General features: G+C 37.5%; 1 protein-coding gene across 2 annotated transcripts in view; it reads right to left on the bottom strand.

Moving 5' to 3' along the window:
* LOC126298351 (DNA damage-regulated autophagy modulator protein 2) overlaps positions 1-22,388 on the bottom strand; it is an 88,218-nt gene that overhangs the window by 13,749 nt on the left and 52,081 nt on the right. For both annotated transcript variants that reach the window (XM_049989646.1, XM_049989647.1), the window contains exon 6: positions 5,166-5,314. In XM_049989646.1, coding sequence (XP_049845603.1) covers positions 5,166-5,314 — 149 coding nt within the window. The remainder of the gene's footprint in view (positions 1-5,165; positions 5,315-22,388) is intronic.

Here is a 22,388-nt window from a genome sequence, read left to right as displayed (position 1 = left end):
CGGGTTGTGGACTTCTTGACATATGGAAGTCTGGGTCAAGCCTGGAGGCATGCTTGGATAGCCAAAGTTGTTAATGTGACTGCTCAGCGTAAGTGGGAAACATGGGTTTTGAGTCCTGGTCCAATACAAATTTTCATCTCTCACAAACAATTGACCTCAATCCAGATCTGCAAAATATGAATCAATTACGTAATGCCAGTACAAGCTGAAAAATTTGTCTATTTCCTTTCCACATTATTGGTCACAGATTAGAGATTACATTAGATATACTTTTCATTCCAATTGATCCATAGTGAGGAGATCCTCTGGAATGTAGAACATGTCAGAAAACAAGAATACACAATAAATATTTACAAAATAAAAACAGATATGCTGATATACCTTCCACTGATCCCAAAAGAAATTACCCTTATGGATTTAGAATCAGGGGGCAAAAAAGAAAAGAAAACAAAAGAAAGCTTAAGCATATTTACATATAAAAGTGTGTAAAACTTGTCACCAAATGTTAAATGTTCAATACACTTAGGTACATATTGTAATTCTTAGGCTATTGTAGCCACACATCATTAAAAAATAAACAAACAAACAAATAAATAATAAAATAAAATTACAGCACTTATTTACAATGATCACATTACTGCACAAAATTAATTTGTACAGAAGTCAGACTGTACACAATATTCACATTACGTGATATTAATAACAACATACACACATTAACCAGTTCTTCTAAGAAATTCATCAATCAGCAGGAGGGGTTAGCCACAAATAAAACCCTTTAGACTCTTCTCAAACTGAACTTGATTATTAGTTAAGCTTTTTTAGAATGCTGGCATGTTATTGAAAATGTGTATTGCTGAATAGTGGACACCTTTCTGAACCAAAGTAAGTTATTTTAAATCTTTGTGAAGAGAATCATTTCCCTTAGTACTACTTAACATGCTATCAGTTTAATTGCCTGCAGCAGGTTCTTACTGTAACTCACTACAAAACAGCTGATCTGTCACTATTATCCAAAATGATTATTTATTTGTATGATGTTATGAGTACATTCGGCTATACACTATAATACTGACCTGTATCTCAGCAGCTAGCACTATTGCATACAAGCAAGATTAATGCCACAATGGACACAGCAAACATTTGAGTTTACTCATCAACAAAGAAATTCTGCATAATAGCAGTCAATGATTTAACTACACCAACAGGCAGAGAAAATGAACAAATGATTGGCTCACCCCATTACGTGTGACAGCCACTGTTCAGGTTTCTACGAGTTCTCCGTGGTATAAATAAATGATTATGAAAATTGCAACATCCAGAGAGAATGACATTAAAGAAATTCAAATTCTGAATATGTAAATCATAGTGTACCATCAATAAGTGATTATTGTAAGAATGCAGAATCTAGCAGTCCCAACACTGAATAAAACTTTCTCAGGTCTCCAGTCATGTTGAGTGGTTAAAATGCCATGAGCTTTTGAATAGCCCATCAGCAGTCATTCCAAAGGACAATGGTCAAAGTGTGTCTGGTGGAAAGCTTGTAGCATTTTAAGCAGTTTACATGGCTCGAAAGCTAAGAATGTTTTATTCAATACATGGTTAAGATTGCAGGTAAAATGTATTATGTCTAGTGTTGCATAAGTTGCAATATGGGCTTATCAGCTGTATTATTATAAAATTTGTTGGCCAAATGGATCAACTGAGTTATTCTAGGTTCAATTTTTTTTTTGAAGGTTGTTCTGTTTGGTTCATGCGATCCACCCTATACCATTTCACTCTTTCCAGTCATAATTTTTTCAATTAATCTAAAATCTCTGTAGCCCTTTTACACGTCATTTCTACTGAATATTAATTTGATCTTTATTTTTTGGATGTGTTATCTGGAGTCCAGCTGCTTCAAGATCTTGCTGAATTTCTTTTCTTCTTCATTATACTGGCGATTGGGTGACTTTCTCAAGACAGTTTCTTTGGGGAGGATTCTTCAGACTCCTTTGTCCTGATATTTTTTATTTATGCAAGTTCTGATGATTCTTTATTCATTTTTAATTTGGAATACAGTTCTGCAAGCGTAAGTGGCTTCCATGAGGGTTAAAGTTGGACATTAGAGTCCATTGACAAGTATTTCTTATTATACACCGACACGGGAATATACAGGATGGAATGTGACAATATAATAAGAAGGATAGTTGCTACTCACCATATATCAGAGATGCTGAGTCACAGATAGGCACAACGAAGACTGTCAGAAAGTATGCTTACAGCCAACAAGACCTTCGTCGAAAATAGACGACACACACACACACACACACACACACACACACACACACACACACACACACACACACACACACACACACGGAAATGCAACTCACTCTCACGTGGCCATAGTCTCAAGCTGCAGCCTCAGCAGCCAGACAGGTTTTTTCCTTTCTTTTTTTTTTCCTTCCGTGTGTGTGTGTGTGTGTGTGTTTGTGTGTGTTTGGTGAAGGCCTTGTTGATTGGAAGCTCACATGCTGACAGTCTTCTTCTTGTGCCTATCTACAAATCAGCAACTCTGCTATATGGTGAGTAGCAACTATCCTTTTCACAATGTTGTATACATCAACAAGGCTAGAAATTGAGACTTTTTCATGTTGTTGGTTCTATTTATCCATGTTTCTTTCTCAATTACACAATGTTCAAGGATTTCTCCAAGATATTTAAACTACAGAAGTATGATAATTTTCTATTGTGTATGAAAACTTTACTTACAGACCCGGGAGGGGGGTTTCTCATAGGATAGCAGTACTTCAGTACTTGAAATCCTATTTTTAACATGATTTCTTTTTTGGAGATTGGTTATCTGGGCACAGACTTTGTCCACTTCAGGAGCTAAGAGAGCTAAATAATCCACAACCCCCAGGCAGTTTGTCCCTGTTGAGAGTTTTGCTACAATTTTGATTTTAGGTGGGTTTTCCTTTTGCCAAGTCTTCTGATGTTATCCAGGGCTCCATTGAAAATCTGTGACGCTAATCCCTCATCTTGTGTATGACTGGTTTTACTGTGAATGCTTTTGAAATTTAACTTCCTGGCACATTAAAACCGTGTGCCCGACCGAGATGAGATACTGGCAGAAGTAAAGCTGTGAGTACCGGGCGTGAGTCGTGCTTCGGTAACTCAGATGGTAGAGCACTTGCCCGTGAAAGGCAAAGGTCCCAAGTTTGTGTCTCAGTCGGGCACACAGTTTTAATCTGCCAGGAAGTTTCATATCAGCGCACACTCCGCTGCAGAGTGAAAATCCCATTCTTTTGAAATTTCTTCCCTGAACTTTATCTTGGAATTTGTGTTGATTAATGTTGGTTGATGAATAACCACATAACCCGAGGATTTTGAAAAGAGTGGATCTATTGATGTTTATCATATGCTTTTTTGGTGTCTATAAATGAACTGAACAGCTGTTTAATCCTGTACGTGTAATATTCTATTATCAGTTCTGGCTGAGAATTTGATCTGGGCAGCTTCTGTAGGGGTAAAGTCCTCCTTGGTCTTCCCTAAGTTTTAGTTACATGTGTTTTTGATCTTGTTTATATTATATTAGAAAACATTTTGTATTTGCAGTTTAGAAGGGTTGCCCCTCTGTAATTATCTGAGTTGGTTTCGTCTCATTTTTCAAATAACGCATGTATTATTCCTGTGGATCACTACTGTGGAATTTTTTCTGTGATTCACATTTTGACTAGAAGTTGCAGAAATTTATGATTACAGGAATTTCCTGCCCTTTTCATTATTTCTGCTCAGCTTAGATCTTTGCTGCATGTTTTGTAACTTTTTAGTTCACTGATTGCAAGTTCTACCTTGTCAATGATTAGGATCAGGGGTTGTTAAAATGGATGTATCCATATTTACTTTTATTGTTTCCAGTGGGTCATCACAATTTAATAATTTGTTGAATGTCTCTAGCAGGATCTTTGCATTTTCTTGGTTATATGTTCTTTTATTTTTATGATTTATCAGTTCACATTTAATGTCGCGAGTTCATATTTTTTAAGACATCTGCCAAAAGTTTTATAATAATCTCACAGCTGCTTTTTCTTGATAATTTCTTCCATTATTTCTAGGGTCTTTTTACGATACTTACATTTTGTTTGTGTGATGACGTTATAGATGGGGTTCTCATCTCTTGGGCTTCGTTTATTGAAGTTTTGAATTGGTTGAAATTTTCATTCCACCAATCATGTTTATTGGAGATAATTCTTCTACTACTAATTTTAATCTGACGGTCAATTCTTGTCATGTTTTGGTGTTGACGGACTCTTCCTCAGATTTCCTGTAGTAATCTTTCTTTCTTTTTTATTAATTTGATTTGGTTGAAATTTCTCTTATTTTTATTTGGAGGTTTCATCTTTACTGTACTGGTTAATTTTATTTTGATCTTTACAGTGTAGTGGTTAGACTATCTATCTATTGGCCATAGGACTTCCACACTAAAGAGTTCACAATGAAGAAATTTATCCATACAGACATGGTCTAGTTGCAGTTTTCCTTTTCTGAAGTAGGGATGTTTGCTAGTTTTTAATTACTGAGGTTCCCCATTAAAGTATGTTGATTCTGAGATAAGTTTGTGGTTCCTGCAAATTTCAATCACTCATTGAATGTTTTCGTTGGTTCTTTATGAAATGGCCATTTTCCAATGATATCTTGGAATTTTTCATCTTGTCCCAGTTTGTGCAAAGAAATTACCAGGCAGAATTTAAATATTTGATAGAGGAATGCTGATTAAGGTTTTGTCTAGGTGATCCCAGGATTTTTGTGTTTCTTCCCTGTCCCTTAGTGTTTCTATTATTAAGTCAATAATTATGAGATTTATTAGAAATCCATTACAAAATTATTGGCAAGTTTTCATGACCTGTTTTCCTGGTATTCATTTATAGACAGTATCCTTGTGATTCCATAGGGACTTGATGACAGCTCCTAATTTCTTGAAGGGCCATGATTAGAACTGTGTGTTTGTTCATGATGTTAGCTGTATTATTTTATAAATCACATTTACAAACAACTTATGCTGCTGTAAAATAACATGGAATGGGACAATCAAATTGTAGGACATTCAAAATTCTTGTTTGGACATAAAGTTACACATTTCTCTAGGTTTTAAGTAAGAATACTATAGGAATTAAACTTACCCTTGATTCTAGGCTAATGTTACGGAATTCTCTTGCAAATGACAAGATATATATACAGAAGGCCACTGCAACAACCCATTCAGATGCCGTACTTATCACATGTAGCTGCCAGCCGCCATCATTAGGATACCACTTACGTGGATTGCTTCCTTTAAAAATTAAGACAGAGAAAACTTTTACAAAGATTGAACATACAGTAACCAGCTAGTTCTGAATCCTAGCTACTAAAATCTTTCAATCTTCACAATCCATTTTTAAAACCCTCCTCTTCTAGCCCTACAAGTTTAATAAAACTATAAAACTAGTGCACTGAAAATTATCTGAAATACCATATTTACTTCTTACTTATTCTATCTCAAATTATCAGTGAAAAATAACGGAATAACTATAAGAAATGCTGAGGTGTTATGTGCCTTCTCAATAGTGAAAGCAAGGTAGTGAAACATTGGTTCTAATACTGCATTTGCAAATGGTTCAAATGGCTCTGAGCACTATGGGACTTAACAGCTGCGGTCATCAGTCCCCTAGAACTTAGAACTACTTAAACCTAACTAACCTAAGGACATCACACACATCCATGCCCGAGGCAGGATTCGAACCTGCGACCGTAGCAGTCGCACGGTTACGGACTGCGCGCCTAGAACCGCGAGACCACCGCGGCCAGCACTGCATTTGCATAAAAGAGCAAAAAGCCACATATCAGGTGGTACAGTGGTTCCCAATAGAATTTGAAGGAGGACATAAAAATTCTGCTTAGTTCAAAGAACTAGGAATTAAATAAGAACAGTGCATGACATGTGACTTTAATTTCATTCTTGATGAAATTTTGATTTGATAGATGTTCTCACATTGAGAATACAACTGCATCTGAATCATCTAAACTACACAAAAAAATCTTACGATGAAAGGAAAAACAGTTGCCTGCCACTTAAGAACTATAATCCAGCAGTTTAATATGGAGCAATGGTTCTTCCACAATGAAGTTCAAAATATGAAGATTATCATACCTATCTGTTAATCAACATGACCAATTTTGGTGCCAGATATGACTAATCACAAGTAAGTGCATTTAACTACATGGAAATTACAAATTAATGTGCACCAAATGGTTAAGGGTCTTGGAACATTGATCTACATCCTCATACAATTATGTAAGATCTCCTCAGCACATGTACTCTCTGACACTTCTTCCAATTGCTGCTTGAAAATAAGCCTAAGCTGTTGAAGTAAGTCTTTGATTTCTAGCTAATGCATGATAATTCACTGAAAATTGGGAGTTTAATATATTTTTAAAAAGTGGTCATTTCACTGCAGTTTACCCAGTTGAATATTGGCAAACAACAGTCATATTTATGAATACACTTTTTGCAGGCAATAAAATTTTCTTGGATTTCAGCAGTGTATCATGACTTTCTGTTTCCTCCATTATGTATGAAGTAATTTGTTGAACTGTACCTGTAACAATTTTTAGAACTGTACTCTTCTCACACACAGTGGGTTACAGAACTTAATTTGATACCTAACACTGCAGTGCTTCAGCATTTTCTCTTGCATGTGAAGTTAATGAGTTTTTGTTCTGATACAAGATAAATGACATGACCTCCTATGGGTTAGTGATATTATGACTTGTGACCTACAACTGAAAGGTAAAAGTGGCAAGTTTTGCGAATAAGAGTAAATGTAACTGCACTCCAGTTAGGGAATAGCAACGAAAATGTGATAATTCTAGTACATAATAAATATAATTTAAACAATATCTATTAATATGCAAAAAATTTCTTATTGGCATATTAGTACCTACTTATTACTATTCAACATTTATCTTTCTATTGAATTACAAATACACATTAGTATACTGCTATAACTGTAGAAAATGTAGCAAGGTCAGCTCATCATACATTTCACAGAAAATGTTTCAAATTCAATTTGGTTTTGAAAGTGAAAATAATGTACAAGCCTTAACATAGTAAGAAACACAAATCCCAGAGACCTTCAGATACATGTGAAACCTAATAAATATAATTAGAAGAAATTATGCATAAACTTTCCACAGCATACTTAATACTAGGAGAGTATAGGATCCCAATTTACAAAATTGAATCTGAGAGGGAAAAGGTAAGGAAGACATCTGCAATAGTTAAATATGAGAATATAATGTTCTTTTTCTGGCCTACTACTGCACATTTACTCTCAGAGTCTCCTACCCCTCAGCTTTCTTTTCCTTTTGGAGGACACCATTTGAAATTAGGTGGAGTGATATCAGATAAGAAATGACAGGTGCTACACAAAATCAGTCAGAAGAGGAATGTGTGGAAAATACTGGCAACAAGAGGGGATAGGATGAGAGGATACGTCTTAAGACTTCAAAGAGTAACTTCTATGGTAATCTCATCATATTTTAGGGCTACAATCAGGTAATAAAGTTTGAATGATATTTTCATCACTCGACTGTACATATTTCCTTATTTTATATTACTTTTATGACTTTGATCTTAAGCCATTACCAAGTACAACAATGTTGGATATAATTAGAATGTTAAGTGAAGCCACCATCAAGGTCGACTGAACTGGGTGTTCAAGCATGTAGGTAAGTCCAAAATTATCACAATGCATGGCACACAGGTAATAAATATATTTTCAAGTATAAAACTGCCAATGCTGGAGGCAGTGTTATGGTTGGGAGCAGCAGCGTCCCAAAGGGATTGAGGGAAGGAGGGGCGGGGGGGGGGGGGGGGGGGGGGGGGGCGAGGGGAAGTAGTGTCTGAGATGTTACTTCACTTGCATTAGGTATGGGATATTCTTCTTGTTGTATCCACAGCACATTAGGTCTATTATTTATGGTAGATCCACCATGCACTAAGTCTGAGAATATTGTTCAGGGTAGATCTATTTGCACAGAGTCTGGGATAATGTTTGGAGTGGCTCTGTCTGAGCAAGAATTCTGGGATAATGTCTGGTATGGATCCATCCACATATGATTCAGAGTAGCGTACAGAAATAGATCCATCTGCGGTAGGTCCAGCACAACTGTTCGTGCCTCTAGCAGGGGAGAGAATGCAACCTGCACCCCCACCCCCACAGGAAACTGCCACAAAAAAATGAAATAGCTGTGGTTGTGTGTGTGTGTGTGTGTGTGTGTGTGTGTGTGTGTGTGTGTGTGTGTGTGTGTGTGTGTGCATGCAAGGAAACAATTATGTTATGTTATTATGAATGCTGTGGTATTCTCTTCCACTACATGTGAGCTGCTCGCCCATGCACAGTATATGGAACAGTAAAATATTTGGATGCAATGTAAAGTGGTACGATTCTAAAACTGAAAAAAAAGGGGATAAAGGCATCATATATTGATGTCAGTACAGATGAAACAAGAATAAATTTGTTGGTGGAGGATGACTGGAGCTCTCTGCCTAACATCAATAGCATACATTCTGTCTACATGACAAATACTACAGCTAGGAATTTGTCTAATTTTTAAAATCATTTATCTTGCATTAAACCATTTTGATTGTTCTCTCTGGCAGTACTATTTGTGGGAAATTTACTGCTTTCAACACATATAAAACTGAGTGTTTTGGAAGTGAGTGAACATATGTTACAGGAAGATGGTCGAAGACGTGGTCATTGCAAAGTGTGTCCATATCACTTTGGAATGGTGTGGTTCATTAAGTCTCTTTCATAGCTGCATTGTCAGGATTGTGTGATAGTTCTATTGGCCAGCCTGCGACTTCCTGTCGCTCATTCCCTGTTTAACATTTTACAATCACACATTATTATTATTTAAATAAGCAATTATCCTTTTGCTGTAAATTAGCCCAGAGGACTTCAATTTCTTCCATTAGTATGCGTTTTGGGTAACACTATGCATTTAGAAAAAATACACATCCACCCTCCCCTGGCCATGGAGTATTCGTGTCACAGCACACACATAAAAGAATGTAACTACATCCACATTTAAGGGGTACGACTTAAAGTGTCGTCATCTTGAGCGTTGACCCAGTTTTTTTTTAATACAAATGTTCAACTATACTGCTATACTGGGTTTGACCTGTGTGGCTCTAATGCAAAACATTATCTATCTGTTTACAATTTTAATTATTTAATGAGAATAACAATTACACAAACTCATGCTGTTGGTTTGTGCACATACAAAGTAATGTACTATAAGACATACACTACAACTACAACTACTACTACTACTACTACTACGACTACGACTACTACTACAACAGAGGGTTCGTAAGTGCTGGACTGTGGACCAAACTCTAGACAGTGCATCTTATATTATCAAAATACATGTCTTAATTCTACCATTTAACATCAAAGTCATCCATACATTATGACGACCTCAATGCTAGGGTACCATTATTGCATTCTAACATTTGGTTGTCGAGCTTAGGAGTGATATTTCGTATTTTTTATAGATGTCAGGGCTGATACAAATATACGCAACTAAATATGTGTTTTTAGTGTTCAGAGTAGCACAATGCATGTTGCTTGTCACTGCTGAACCTGAAATTAAACCCCATGGCCCTGGGATATCCATGTTGCAACACACACAAATTGGTGTAATTGAATTGCATAACCAATCACATTTAGAAAGTATGACTAGAAGATCCCATGACTGAACTTGGTTTCACCATGACCTTAATGCAAAGGGTTTGCTACTAGTATGAACAATTAACATCAGTAAAAAAAGCATTTGGTGTTGGTGTTCATTGTGATCCTATTGCTCTGCTAAGACACATTCCAGTTTTCGTCCTAAACATTTACGTTTACCTTGACCAACTGACGGGGGAAAAACCAACATCTTCTGGAATAAATACTACTGACTTGTATGGATGTACATATAAGGGGTGATTAAAAAGTTTCCGTTCGAAGGCTGTACAGTCCAGAATCAGTATGCCAATCAGGCAAAATTAGTGTGAGCACTGAGACAATCATCCCACCACTGTACCTGGTTGGAAATATCCGTTTGGTAGAACAGTGTGTCCTGCTGCATGAAGATGTCCATAACTGCCTGCCACATCCTCGTCTTACAGGAATCGTTGAGTCTTAAAGGCCTTTTTTAAGGAACCGAAGGGGTAATAATTGTATGGGGAGAGATCAGGACTATAGGGCGCGTGCTTGACTGTCTCCCACTGGAGTTGGGGTACCTTCTGCATTATGACATTTGCAATATGGGGACGTGTGTTACTATGAGGCAGCAGCACTCCTTGGTGCACCATTCCACAACGGTGGTTTTCGACAGTCATGCTGCCCCTTACATGTTCTTCACTGTCCAATTGATGTCTACCAGTGTTTGTTCCTCAGCAGTCAAAAAAAGAGTAACAGCTCGTCGGTCCTTTCTGGATGCATTTGGTAATAGCGTCACCATAGTTCATGTTTCTCCAGTTACCACACACAAGCAAGAAAGACATGGACAACTCACTAATACGCTGCCAACATGTTGGTGGTTATATAGCCACACTGGAGTTGCACTGTGTTGTATATATGCTGCAGCAACACCCTCAAATGGAAACTTTTTGATGGCACTTTTTACAATCCAGGTAATCAGGGCTGAGAACTGGTTATAAAACTATGCACCATATCACAATAGTTTTAATTATTTAAATGTAAATCGATAACATGAGCTACGAAACAGTGATTCTGACAGCTTTACTGTGGACTGTCTATAGGTGGATAACATCTATTCATCATAAGCAAATCAGCGTGGGATACAATACCTTCTCACAGGTGTTTTGCTAGTACAAAGAATATAGAAAATTCTAGTAACAGTAAATCAGAGAATGCAAAGAACAACTGTATACCTCTATAAGGCCTGAAAGTCTTTCTGGCAGAGATATAGAACAAATTAAGGCTTCCTCATACATAATGGAGGTAACTCGTGTTAAGTGGACTTAGACCACTACCTATCAAAATTTTTGTATATGTAATCCTAATGTTGTTCAGCAATTTAGTCTACTGAGATTTAATACTAGCTTATATGTTGATCGCATGACATGACATATTTTTACTGTAATGACTTCTAAAATTATAATACACAAGTGTTATATTTTAGCTGGATGTGTACATGTTGTGGAAGATTGTAGTTTTAATGGATTATTTGGTAATTGCAGGATGCAATACCATACGTCGATACTCTACTTTAAAAAAAAGACTCTCAGGAGCTATCATGGTTTATAAAATCGAGCGCTGTGTGCCTTTGGTTTTTTAACATGGAAATCAATTACACAAAACATCAATATTGTCAGCTGTTTCATAGATGAGCTAATGTTGGAATTCATAGTTACTGTGCTGGATGACTGAAATCAACTCTATTTCCATATTACTGGAGTCAGTTACTTCCTACAGAATCACAATGAGGAAAGATGTTTTATTATGCATTCACATCTATGGCTGGCTGAAATGTAGCCTTCCCAGATGTGTTGTGGTTCCACCTCACAGCACTAAAGTAAGTAGGATATTGTAAATAAAAACCTGTGATTACCCATCGAACCTGTACATATTTATTACATCCATAACAAATTTAGGATTTTTGTGGTATGTTATGAAAATATAGAGGATTTGCTCATCATTCTGAGACCCACACCAGGTTGGACGAGTAGATGTGGAATATAATTATCATGCAACCTACCTTAAATGAATGTTCCCTAAATAAATTACCTAGTAGAGTGCTACAAGAAGAAATCATAACATGCAGGGATTACAGGAATTTTAGAAATGGACTGTTGCATTTACCACCTTCTAAGAGCATAAAAAACATAAAAAATAGTAATATCACTTCTACAGCCATCTCCTCTCAGCTGCATCCATCTTTCAACTTGATTCCAATATCAGCTGGTTTGTGTTTTGTCATCAGTTACAGTGTCATAGATGAGGTGTTGTCGCAGCTCTAATGATACATGAGAACCAGGAAGAAGGATTCGTGGTAAAATCTTAATGTCCAACACTTCACAGCTGATGAGTTTATTGTACTGAGTATACATAGATGTGTTTTCGCTACTAAATAATGCATTTTTGTTTAACACACGATATCGATATATTTTTGTTAATAAGACTGTACAGGAAAATCCAACAGCTCACAGATGTGTTCAACGACATACATGAGCCATGCTATGAAAATAAATTTAGAACATTTTAAGATGGTCTTCATAGTGTGTTCACAGAGACCGCAAGTGCCTCTAAAGTGTCTGGGCCACTCTATCTGGCATCTGTCTAAAGAGGTGGTGCGAGTTATCTGGCAAAAGCAGTTGCACATGTTATGAGCCACTGAAAAGAATTCTGGAGCATTAGCTAGATGGAGACAAATGTCCAGGATCATCTCCCCACCCCATCCCCCATGATGAATGCCATTGCAATGAGAAATGTATTGCTCTGAGCTACCTGAAGTCTTCAGGTGGTGGACACAGTGCTTACTTAAGGCATTTATGGGAATCGAGAAGAAATGGCAGTGATTCTACTGTTAGCAGGTATGTGCAGTGTGTTTTTCAGCAGTTATTGTGTTTGTTAAACTGAATACCATTAGTGATGTGTCTTTGGAGAATCAACCTGGCAACAGCTCTCTCTCAAAGTTCACATTTCATTGTATAGCGAGAGAGCTATCATGACCTCTATGAGTTGTTGACGTTGTACATAGATATAATTTATTTTTGCTGCACTGTGGTCGTGCTTGGTCACATTTCGGGTGACGGGGACATTCTCTCTCTCTCTCTCTCTCTCTCTCTCTCTCTCTCTCTCTCTCTCTCTCTCTCTCTCTCAATAAAATATCTCATGTCACATGGTTGTTTATTCTGCCTGAGAGCTCTGGTCTGGCTGGGCCGATCCCTGCTGTTGCTTTTGCTTCCTGATGATCCATTCCCTATGGTGAGCAGAGCAAGGCATCAACTGCACATAAGCACTAGTTCTGAAAGCTGGACTATGACTGGTCCAGAGAAATAGAAAGGAAGAAGGGGTGTGCCTTGCATTTATCTGTTTTCATTTCATCCCCATCAGTGCGCAAGTCGCCAAAGTGGTATCAAATCAAAAGACTTGCACCCAGCAAACGGTCTACCAGGCAGGAGTCCCTAGTCACACGACATTTACATCTGTTTATTTGCAGTTCAGGCCCACTTCTGATTCTTCTTCTTTTTATGCTGCTACTGCAATCTGAATGCACAATTTTTATTCTACTGTTATAAGATCCACATTTCAGCCTTAGGCCATTTTCTAGTACAAAAACTTATTTATATGTCAAAATACATCAGACTGGTATGAAATACAAGTCATTGATGAAAAAGCATATCTGGTCATATAGGCCAGATCTGTCATTATTAAAAGTGATAATCTCTCTGAAATGCTAAAATATATTGCAGACTTTCATTTCTTGACCCTACAGCACAGCTGTTATATGAAACTGCTAACCAGGTATACGCCACACTATTCTGTCTGAACAACAGTGTGGCACATACTTGTTTACTGGTTAGCAGTTTCCTATAACAGCTGTGCTGTAGGGTCCAGAAATGAAAGTCTGCAATATATTTTAGAATTTTAGAGATGTTCTCACTTTTACTAATGACAGATCTGGCCCATATGACCAGATATGCTCTTTTCTGAGACAGACTTGTATTTCATACTAGTCTAATGTATTTTGATAGATAAACAAGTTTTTGTACTTGAAAATGATTTAAGGCAGAAATCTGTGTTGTGTAACAACAAAACAAAAATGATTACAGTCAAGTGGGGGTAGCATTATCCAAAAAATTTAACATGACTGTGGCTCCAGCCAAAATAAAAATTATCAGCATGCCCACTTATTTCCACCTATATGGTGGTACCTATTTCGCCATTATTACCATGGTTGGAAGGCCCCTCACTTGACACATCAGCAGTGTCTTTTGCTCCAGCAAGCAGGTCGGAGAAGATTACACCTGAAATAATGGAACCTTCTTAGCTACTGCTAGTGCTGTGTTCGCACCTATACCCCACACATCAGCGTTAGAGAGGAGGACTACCCTGCACCCATCACAATGTCCTTCTGTTGCTTAGATATACCTGCCTCAAATGACCCCCAGTGGTGCCAGATACTGTTCATCTCTCTAGGCTGCTTATTTTGTAGCACTGTGCTAAATCTTATATGCAAAATGTGTGTGGTTGGAAGCATCAGAACTTTGGTATGACAAGATTATTTCCACCAATGTGAGAAAAACTCATTTTAACATCTGCATCCACATGATTACTCTGCAACTCTGAATTAAGTGCCCGGAAGAAGGTTCACTGAATCACCTTCAAGCTGTTTTTCTAACCTCCCACTCTCAAACAGTGTGTATGAAAAACAAACACTTAAATCTTTCTATGCGAGCTCTGATTTCTCTTATTTTATTATGACAATCTCTTTTCCCTATGTAATTAGGCACCAATCAAATATTTTCACACTCTGAGGAGGAAGACGGTGATTGATATTTCACGAGAAGATCCAGCCACAACAAAAAATGCCTTTGTTTTAATGATTCCCACCTCAATTTGCATATCATATCCATGGGACACACTCCATATTTCATGATAATACAGAACGAGCTGCCCTCTTTTGAACTTTTTCGTTACCCTCCATCACCCCTACCTGAGGCGAAACCCACAACACACAGCAATACACCAGAAGAGGGCAGACAAGCATAAGGTAAGCAGTCTCTTTACTAAACATGTCTCATTTTTTAAGCCTTCTGTCACTAAAACGCAGTCTCTGGTTTGTTTTCCCCACAACATTATCTATGTGATTCTTCCAATTTAACCTATTCCTAACAGTAATCTCTAAGTATTTAGTTGTGTGATTTATTGTTTAACCAAACTTTAATATTTTCATTTTAGTACTCATGTGGATGACTTCATACTTTTCATTATTTATAGTCAACTGGCAATTTTTGCACCATACATTCATTGTGTCGAAATAATTCTGCAATCACATTATGACTTTACAAGTAAGTAAATGACAGCATCACCTGCAAACAATATTAGAGGGATGCTCAGATGGTCTCCTAAATTGTTTGTGTGGACCAGGAACAGCAGAGTGCATATGTCACTTCATTGATGAATGACAGATATTACTTCTGTTTTACTCCATAATTTTCTGTCAGTATGAACTGTGGCCTTTCTGACAGGAAATCATGAGAACAGTCACACAGCTGAGATGATACTCCACAGGCACGCAATTTCATCAGAATTTGCTTGTGAGGAATGATGTCGAAAGTCTTCTGAAATCTCAAAATATGGAATCAATTTGACATACCTTGTCAATAGCACTCACTATTTAATGAGCATAAAAAGCTACTTGGGTCTGACAAGAATGTATTTCTGAATCCATGTTGGTTGTTTGTCAATAAATTATTTTCTTCAAGATAATTCAATATGGTAGTTTACCCATTTGTTGGAGCCACTAGGGCAATCTAAATTAATATATTAGAGAATATAAACTTCTTTGCCAAGATCGCTAATAATAACCTTTATTCTTGATAACCGGTTTTGGTAATCAGTGTTATCATTTTCAGATCTGGAGAACATTTATACAGCATTACTAAGTACAAAACAATTTTAATATACAGTATCAGGTACAATACAAAAGAAAGAAAAAAAGAAAAAAAAACAGAAATACACAGTACCTCAACAAACAGGTTATCACATATTTCTCAAAATAACAGTAAAGGTACTCTTTCTCATGAACTGGCAGGTAAATAATGGGCTAGATGAATGATGCATTGTCACATCAACATTAAACCTATGACATACAAAATTATCAACCACACACACCTGTCTTACGTCACTCACAACAGCGAACATTGTTGCAGCCAGGGTGCCACTAGAGTAGCAGACAGTGATGTGTAAGCCAATTTATATGAATGTTAAGTATGAAGCTATGGCATCAGTATACTCCAAAAAGGACCTGGTGGATACACAGTCTGGTACAGAGGCCTTGCCTTTATCAAGTGATTTAAGCTGCTTTGCTACAATGAAGATATCTACTTCTAAGTTACTTATGTTACCAGTAGTTGTTGATTACAATTCTGATGGTTCAAATGGCTCTGAGCACTATGGGACTTAACATCTGAAGTCACCAGTCCCCTAGAACTTAGAACTACGTACACCTAACTAACCTACGGATATTACACACATCCATGCCCAAGGCAAGATTCGAACCTGCAACTGTAGCAGTCATGCAGTTACGGACTGTAGCGCCTAGAACCGCTCGGCCACCAGGGCCGGCTACAATTCTGAAATATTTACTTTGTCTTCTCTGGTGAAGGAACCTGGGAAAACTGTGTTAATTAATTCTGCTTTAATGGCACTGTCATGAGTAACATCACCACTGATATTGCGCACTGAAGGTATTGATTGTGTCTTGCTGCTTGTGCAGTTTACATACGATCAGAATATCTTTGGATTTTCTGTCAGATTTCAAGATAGGATATCATTGTGAAAACTATTAAAAGCATCTCACATTGAATTTTGTGCTAAATTACAAGCTTCTCTAAAACTTTGTCAATCTTGGGGGTTATGTGCTCTTTTAAATTCAGCATACTTTTTATCGTAGCTTCTGAAACAGTGTTTTGACCTATTCTGTGTACCATGGTGGATCAGTACGATCTCTTATTAACTTATTTGGCACATATCTCTAGACTTCTGTCAGTACTATTTCTTTGACTTTAAACCACATCTGGTCTATGCTTACATTGTCGGACTAGAAGGAGTGGAGACTGTATGTTCAAAAAGCATCAAGCAAATTTTTATCTGCTTTTTAAAAAATGGATGTATTTTGTGTTTATTTTTGGTGGGTATGGATGTTATAGTATTCAGTCTCACTACAACAATCGTGTGGTCACTAACCCTTTATCTGTCATGATGCTCTCAATTTGCTCAGGATTATTTGTTGCTAGGAGGTCAAGTATGTTTTCGCAACTGTTTACACTGTGAGAGGGCTCCTGAACTAATTGCTCAAAATAATTTTCTGACAACACATGCAGTATGATTTCCAATGACATTTTATGCCTACCACTGATTTTAAACATGTATTTTTGCTAAAGTATTGTGGGGAGACTGAAGTCAGTACCAACTGTAATTGTATGAGTAGAGTACCTACCTGAAATGAGACTCAAGTTTTTTTCCCTTTTTTTTTTCTTTTTTTTTTTTTTTGAACTGTTCAGCAACTGAGAGAGTTGGTGAAAGGAACAAGTTATTAATTTATTCCAGTTGCCAAGTATAACCTCTACCCATACTAACTCACGGGAACTATCTGCTTCAGTTTCACTACAAGGTACACTAATTCTGACACTGACTAATATTGGAGTTTCCAACTAACAGTAATTCCACCCTCCATGAATGCTCCGACCTTGTGGGCCAAAAGGCTTCTTCTGACCACAGTTAAGTCCTTTGAAAAAAATTTAGACTCAACTTTTCTCTGGTTGTAGCCAGCTTTCCATATCTTTAATGGTCTGAGCTTCAGTACTACCTATTAGTGCTTGGAGCTCTGTTTTGTTTTCCGACACAGCTAGGATAATTTACTATTACGGTACTGATTGTTGCTAGGTATACCTTTACTGTGTTTGCCCAGCACCTTCTCAGACTCACCCCTTTTCTGTTGTTTTCCAATACCTCTCTACCCTAAGAAACTTCATAGGCCCCTTAACACAGCCCTCGCTACCTGTATAAACAGTTCCTGAGTCTAGTGGACACCTGACCTATTAAATGGAACCCAGAAACTCAGCACTCTATGGTGCAAGTTGAGGAATCTGCAGCCTACATGGCTGCAGAACTGTCTGGACCTATGATTCAGAATCTCCACTTCGCTCTGTACCAAAGGACCACAGTCAGTTCTGTCGACTATGCTACAGATGGTGAGTTCCACCTTCATCTTTCAAGCAAGACTAGCCTTCTTTACCACTTCATCCAGCTGCCCAAAACCAGAGAAAATCTCTTCAGGTCCCATGCAATGCACATGTTTAGTATCTACATTAGCCACCACCTTCAGTTGGTTGCACCCTTTGCTCATCATGGTATTTAGAAGCAGCCTTTCCACATCTAGAATGACCCTCCCGATATGTACACAGAGTGCACACTGGATTCCTTTCTCTCTTAAGTGGTCATATCCCTAATGGGTCCCATTACGTGCCCAATATTGGAGTTTCCAGCTAACAGTAATTCCACCCTCTGTGAATGCTCAGGCCTTGTGGGCCAAAAGGCTTCTTCTGGAAATCATGTGGTGACCTTGAATAAAAGTCATCTAAGTCTTTTGCTGTCTGCCACACCTCGGAATGACCTCCCACTTGACTACGGGTGAAGGGTCAACCTCAGTGCAAATTGGTACCCAGTGCAGCCATAGTAGTGGAGAGATCAGGGGACACATGGGAAGTACTTGGCATACCTCAGATCCTAACCCCTCCCCCCCTCCTCCCGCACACAGTGATGTACACTGGCAACAGCTTCAAGCTGTATGATCAAAGCCAACACTTTCTGGAGCTGTGCACGAATGATCACAAACTCAGCTCAGATCTGAACACAGCAATTGCAGTTCATATCCATACAAAGTCAATGGAAGTACGCTCTAGACAGTAACCTCATAGATAATTGAAGATATGGTGCTCCTGTTTGAAGCTCATAAAAATATTCACAAACGAACAGAGTATTCACCATATCCGTTGCAGGAACACAAGGAATTGTCTCACTGAAAGCTTTGCAAGAGCTCATACATCTAGTTATAAAATTTATGCTAGGTGTTCCCCCCAGGCTAACCTCACTGAGGTGATGGACACATGCAATTTTCCTAGATGCACAGATAGACTAACATTTTGCAAAACATCCGGTAACTAGCAAGAATTGAAATAGAAACAAAGTCATGCTCTACATGTGTCTTTTGTAGTGCTGTGCTGATTGTTATACACACAATATCTTTGGTTGGAAGCATCAGAGTTTTGCTATGACATCACACAAGTTAATAATGTGTTGGTGACTTAGCTCGGGTTTATCTATATCAATGTGGTATTTCTACACATACTGCATCTTTATCATTGGCAAGTAACTTGGGCACATGCTGAGTTATGATTGGCTGAGAGCATTATGACATTGGCATGACACAATGTGATGCTGATGTGACATTACTTGATGTCAATATGACACAATGTGATGTTGACGTGACAATGAGATGGAACTCGCATAACTGGATAAAATATGTAAAATTTTAGAAAAAATATAAAAAAAGATCTGGAAACATATGTAACACTCTGAGAAATATTGATAATTGGGGAAGAATGAGTGGACTTATATATTTGCCATTGTGAGGTCTCTGCTGGTACTTTGAATGATGTAATATTAAATTGTTTTTAACATATAGAACTTGAATTACATGGCTTAATGTAATTTTTTATTAACAAATAGAGACAGCCTGATTCTCTACCTATGCCGCCCTCCTCCAGAGTGAAACCACCCAATGAAGTGCCTGAGTTATAAAAGGTGAGGAAGGGGAGGGTATGTTTCAAATTCATTTGTCTAGGAGAGAGGAGGAGGAGAAGGGGCAGGGGAGTGGAGAGGAGGGAGAAATTGGAGGGCGAGTGGAGGACGCGGCTCCCCTGGATGGCCTCGATCAATTACTGGTGGTTCTCCCGGGAAGGGGGAGGGGGTGAGTGTGACTTGAATAAAAGTCATCTTGAGTGTGTAACTCGACACCACCAGAAGTCCTTATCATATCAGTGACATCCAATACAGCTAGAACGCCCACTGATAACCTACTAACTACCACTAAACCTCTGCTTTGCTTCTTGTTTTTTTCTCTTTCCTCACAACTTTTGAATAGGCTTTTTTTCATTTTATTCTTTCCGTTATTGTTCTGTCACACTTAGATCATACACATAAGGCGTAAGATCATACACATATGACTGTGGGTGCAAACATAACTAGAATTCCTTTCCTGCAGGGAAATAGTGACTGTGAGATTTTACCCTGCAAGGTGACTCTGCAACATTCTGTTTTGAAACAATAGCCTTCAAAGACATAAACAACCATAATCTATGGGGAGATATCAGCTGTACAGATGTACTTGTTTTTGTAATGACTGTTTTGTGTGATAGGTAATTTTGCACTGGGAGACATTGCAGAGCAACATGTTGACATAAAGTTCTGTAAAAATATGTTCATGTTCTCTGGCATGTGGAATCTATGAAAAATTCTTCCTGTATCACTCACTTAATATCCATGTGACATTAACCCTGCAACAGTTGCAAGCGGACTGACAGTCCACACCGATGTATAAAAATTCCTTTCCTTTTCATCTCTTCAGACCCAGAAATCACATGACCTGAGTACCTTTCACTTATCAGCAGTAGTATGTTACTCCTTTGTTTCATTTTGACTAAAGGAGCAGTGGTGGAACAGTCAAGAACTGTTGATTGAGAGCCCCATGTGAGCAGCGGTGTTTGATACAATTTGCACTGTTGCCTTGAGGAGACACAGTAAAAGGGAAGCTATTATAGCCATGTTATACTTTATTCTCAAGATGTTTCTTATTGTTGTGGAGTTACTTTCCCTTAGTTACATTGTTTTGCTAGGTACAAGCCAGTTAACTGTTCTATTTATAGATGTTTGTGAAATGGAATTGCACTTGGATTTGCAAAGCCAAGAGGATTAAATTTGCCTTCCAAAATCTTGTACTTTAGCACCATTTATTCATAGGAAAGGCAAAAATGTTGTACTTATATCCAGTTGCCACCATGATAACAGTGTTGATGAAGAGACAGGCAAAGCAAAAATGTAAACATTGTAAATTAGTAAAAAGCAAATTTAAACACAGTAAATTATGTATTCACAATTACTTTACTGATTTTTACCTATAAATCTACATTTATCTCCACGTGGACTGACTGTCTGCAGTGACTACTAATGGTACAAAACATGGTGTGACTTCTGCAGCATCAATAAACATAATTTAAAAAAAAAATACTGAAAATCTAACGTGTGAGAACAAACTAGAAAACAATGTCATTTTTTTCTGACATGAATGGGTTATTTTACCATGAACTTGTTCCAAAAGTACCAACTTCTCCATCTGAAATTAAGAAAGTTATATATCCTCTCAACAATAAAAGCTCATATGTATTTGATGGTGTTTCCAGTACAGTACTGAAGGTCTGTTCCCTTATAATACGCTCAATTTTATCTAAAATACTTAATGTACCACTAACTCAATGCATCTATCTAGACAGATTGAAATATGCAATGTAAACCCCATTATAAGAAAGGTGATAGTAGAGATGTCAATAACTACTGAACTGTTTCACCACTGACATAATTTTAGAAAATTTTTGAGAAAGTGATTTATTCTAGATCAATACGTCATTTGAGTAACAACAATAACATCCTCGGTGAATCACAGGTTGCATTTCAGAAGAGCTGCTCTACTGAGAACATCATTTACACATTCACTTGCGACATTTTACAAACATTAAATAACAAAATGGTGCCATTTGCTATTTTCTGCGACCTTTCAAAGACATTTGACTGTGAAATTTCGCATATTTCCATTCGATAATGTCATAAGGAACAACATTCTGGAGTAATTCACCTTTAAGAAAGAAAGTATTCATTGCGCAAAAATGTGCTGTTAGAACAATAAGTGATGCTCACCCACGATCATCTTGTAGACATCTGTTTAAGGAGTTGGGCATTCTGATTACTGCTTCACAGTATGTTTATTCTCTCACGAAGTTTGTTGTAAATAATCCACAACAGTTCAAGAGGAACAATGAGGTACTTAATTACAATACCACAAGGAAAAATGACATTCATTACTGCACATTGAGGTGATCTTTAGCACAAAAAAGGGTAAACAACGCTGCAACCAAAATTTCTGATCACTAACCCAGTAATATAAAATGTCTGACAGCCAGCAAAGTAAAATTTGAAAGGAAAATGAAAATGTTTCACCTTGACAACTCTTTATTCTGTAGAAGAATTTCTATTATTGCGATCTAAACCAACATTTACATCTACAAGTATACTCTGCAAATCACACTTAATGGCTGGCAGAGGGTTCTATGAATCACCTTCACAACAATTGTCTATTGTTCCACTCTCAAACAGCACATGGAAAAAACAAACACCTATATTTTTTCCGTGTGAGCTCCAATTTCCCCTATCTTATTATGATGATTATTTCACCCTGGGTAGGTTTGTGTCAACAAAATGTTTTTGCATTCAGAGGAGAAAGCTGGT

Source organism: Schistocerca gregaria, chromosome X (genome assembly GCF_023897955.1).
Source record: "Schistocerca gregaria isolate iqSchGreg1 chromosome X, iqSchGreg1.2, whole genome shotgun sequence".
NCBI lineage: Eukaryota > Metazoa > Arthropoda > Insecta > Orthoptera > Acrididae > Schistocerca > Schistocerca gregaria.
Note: the sequence above shows the minus strand (reverse complement) of the source record. Positions and strands in the feature narration are given on the sequence as shown.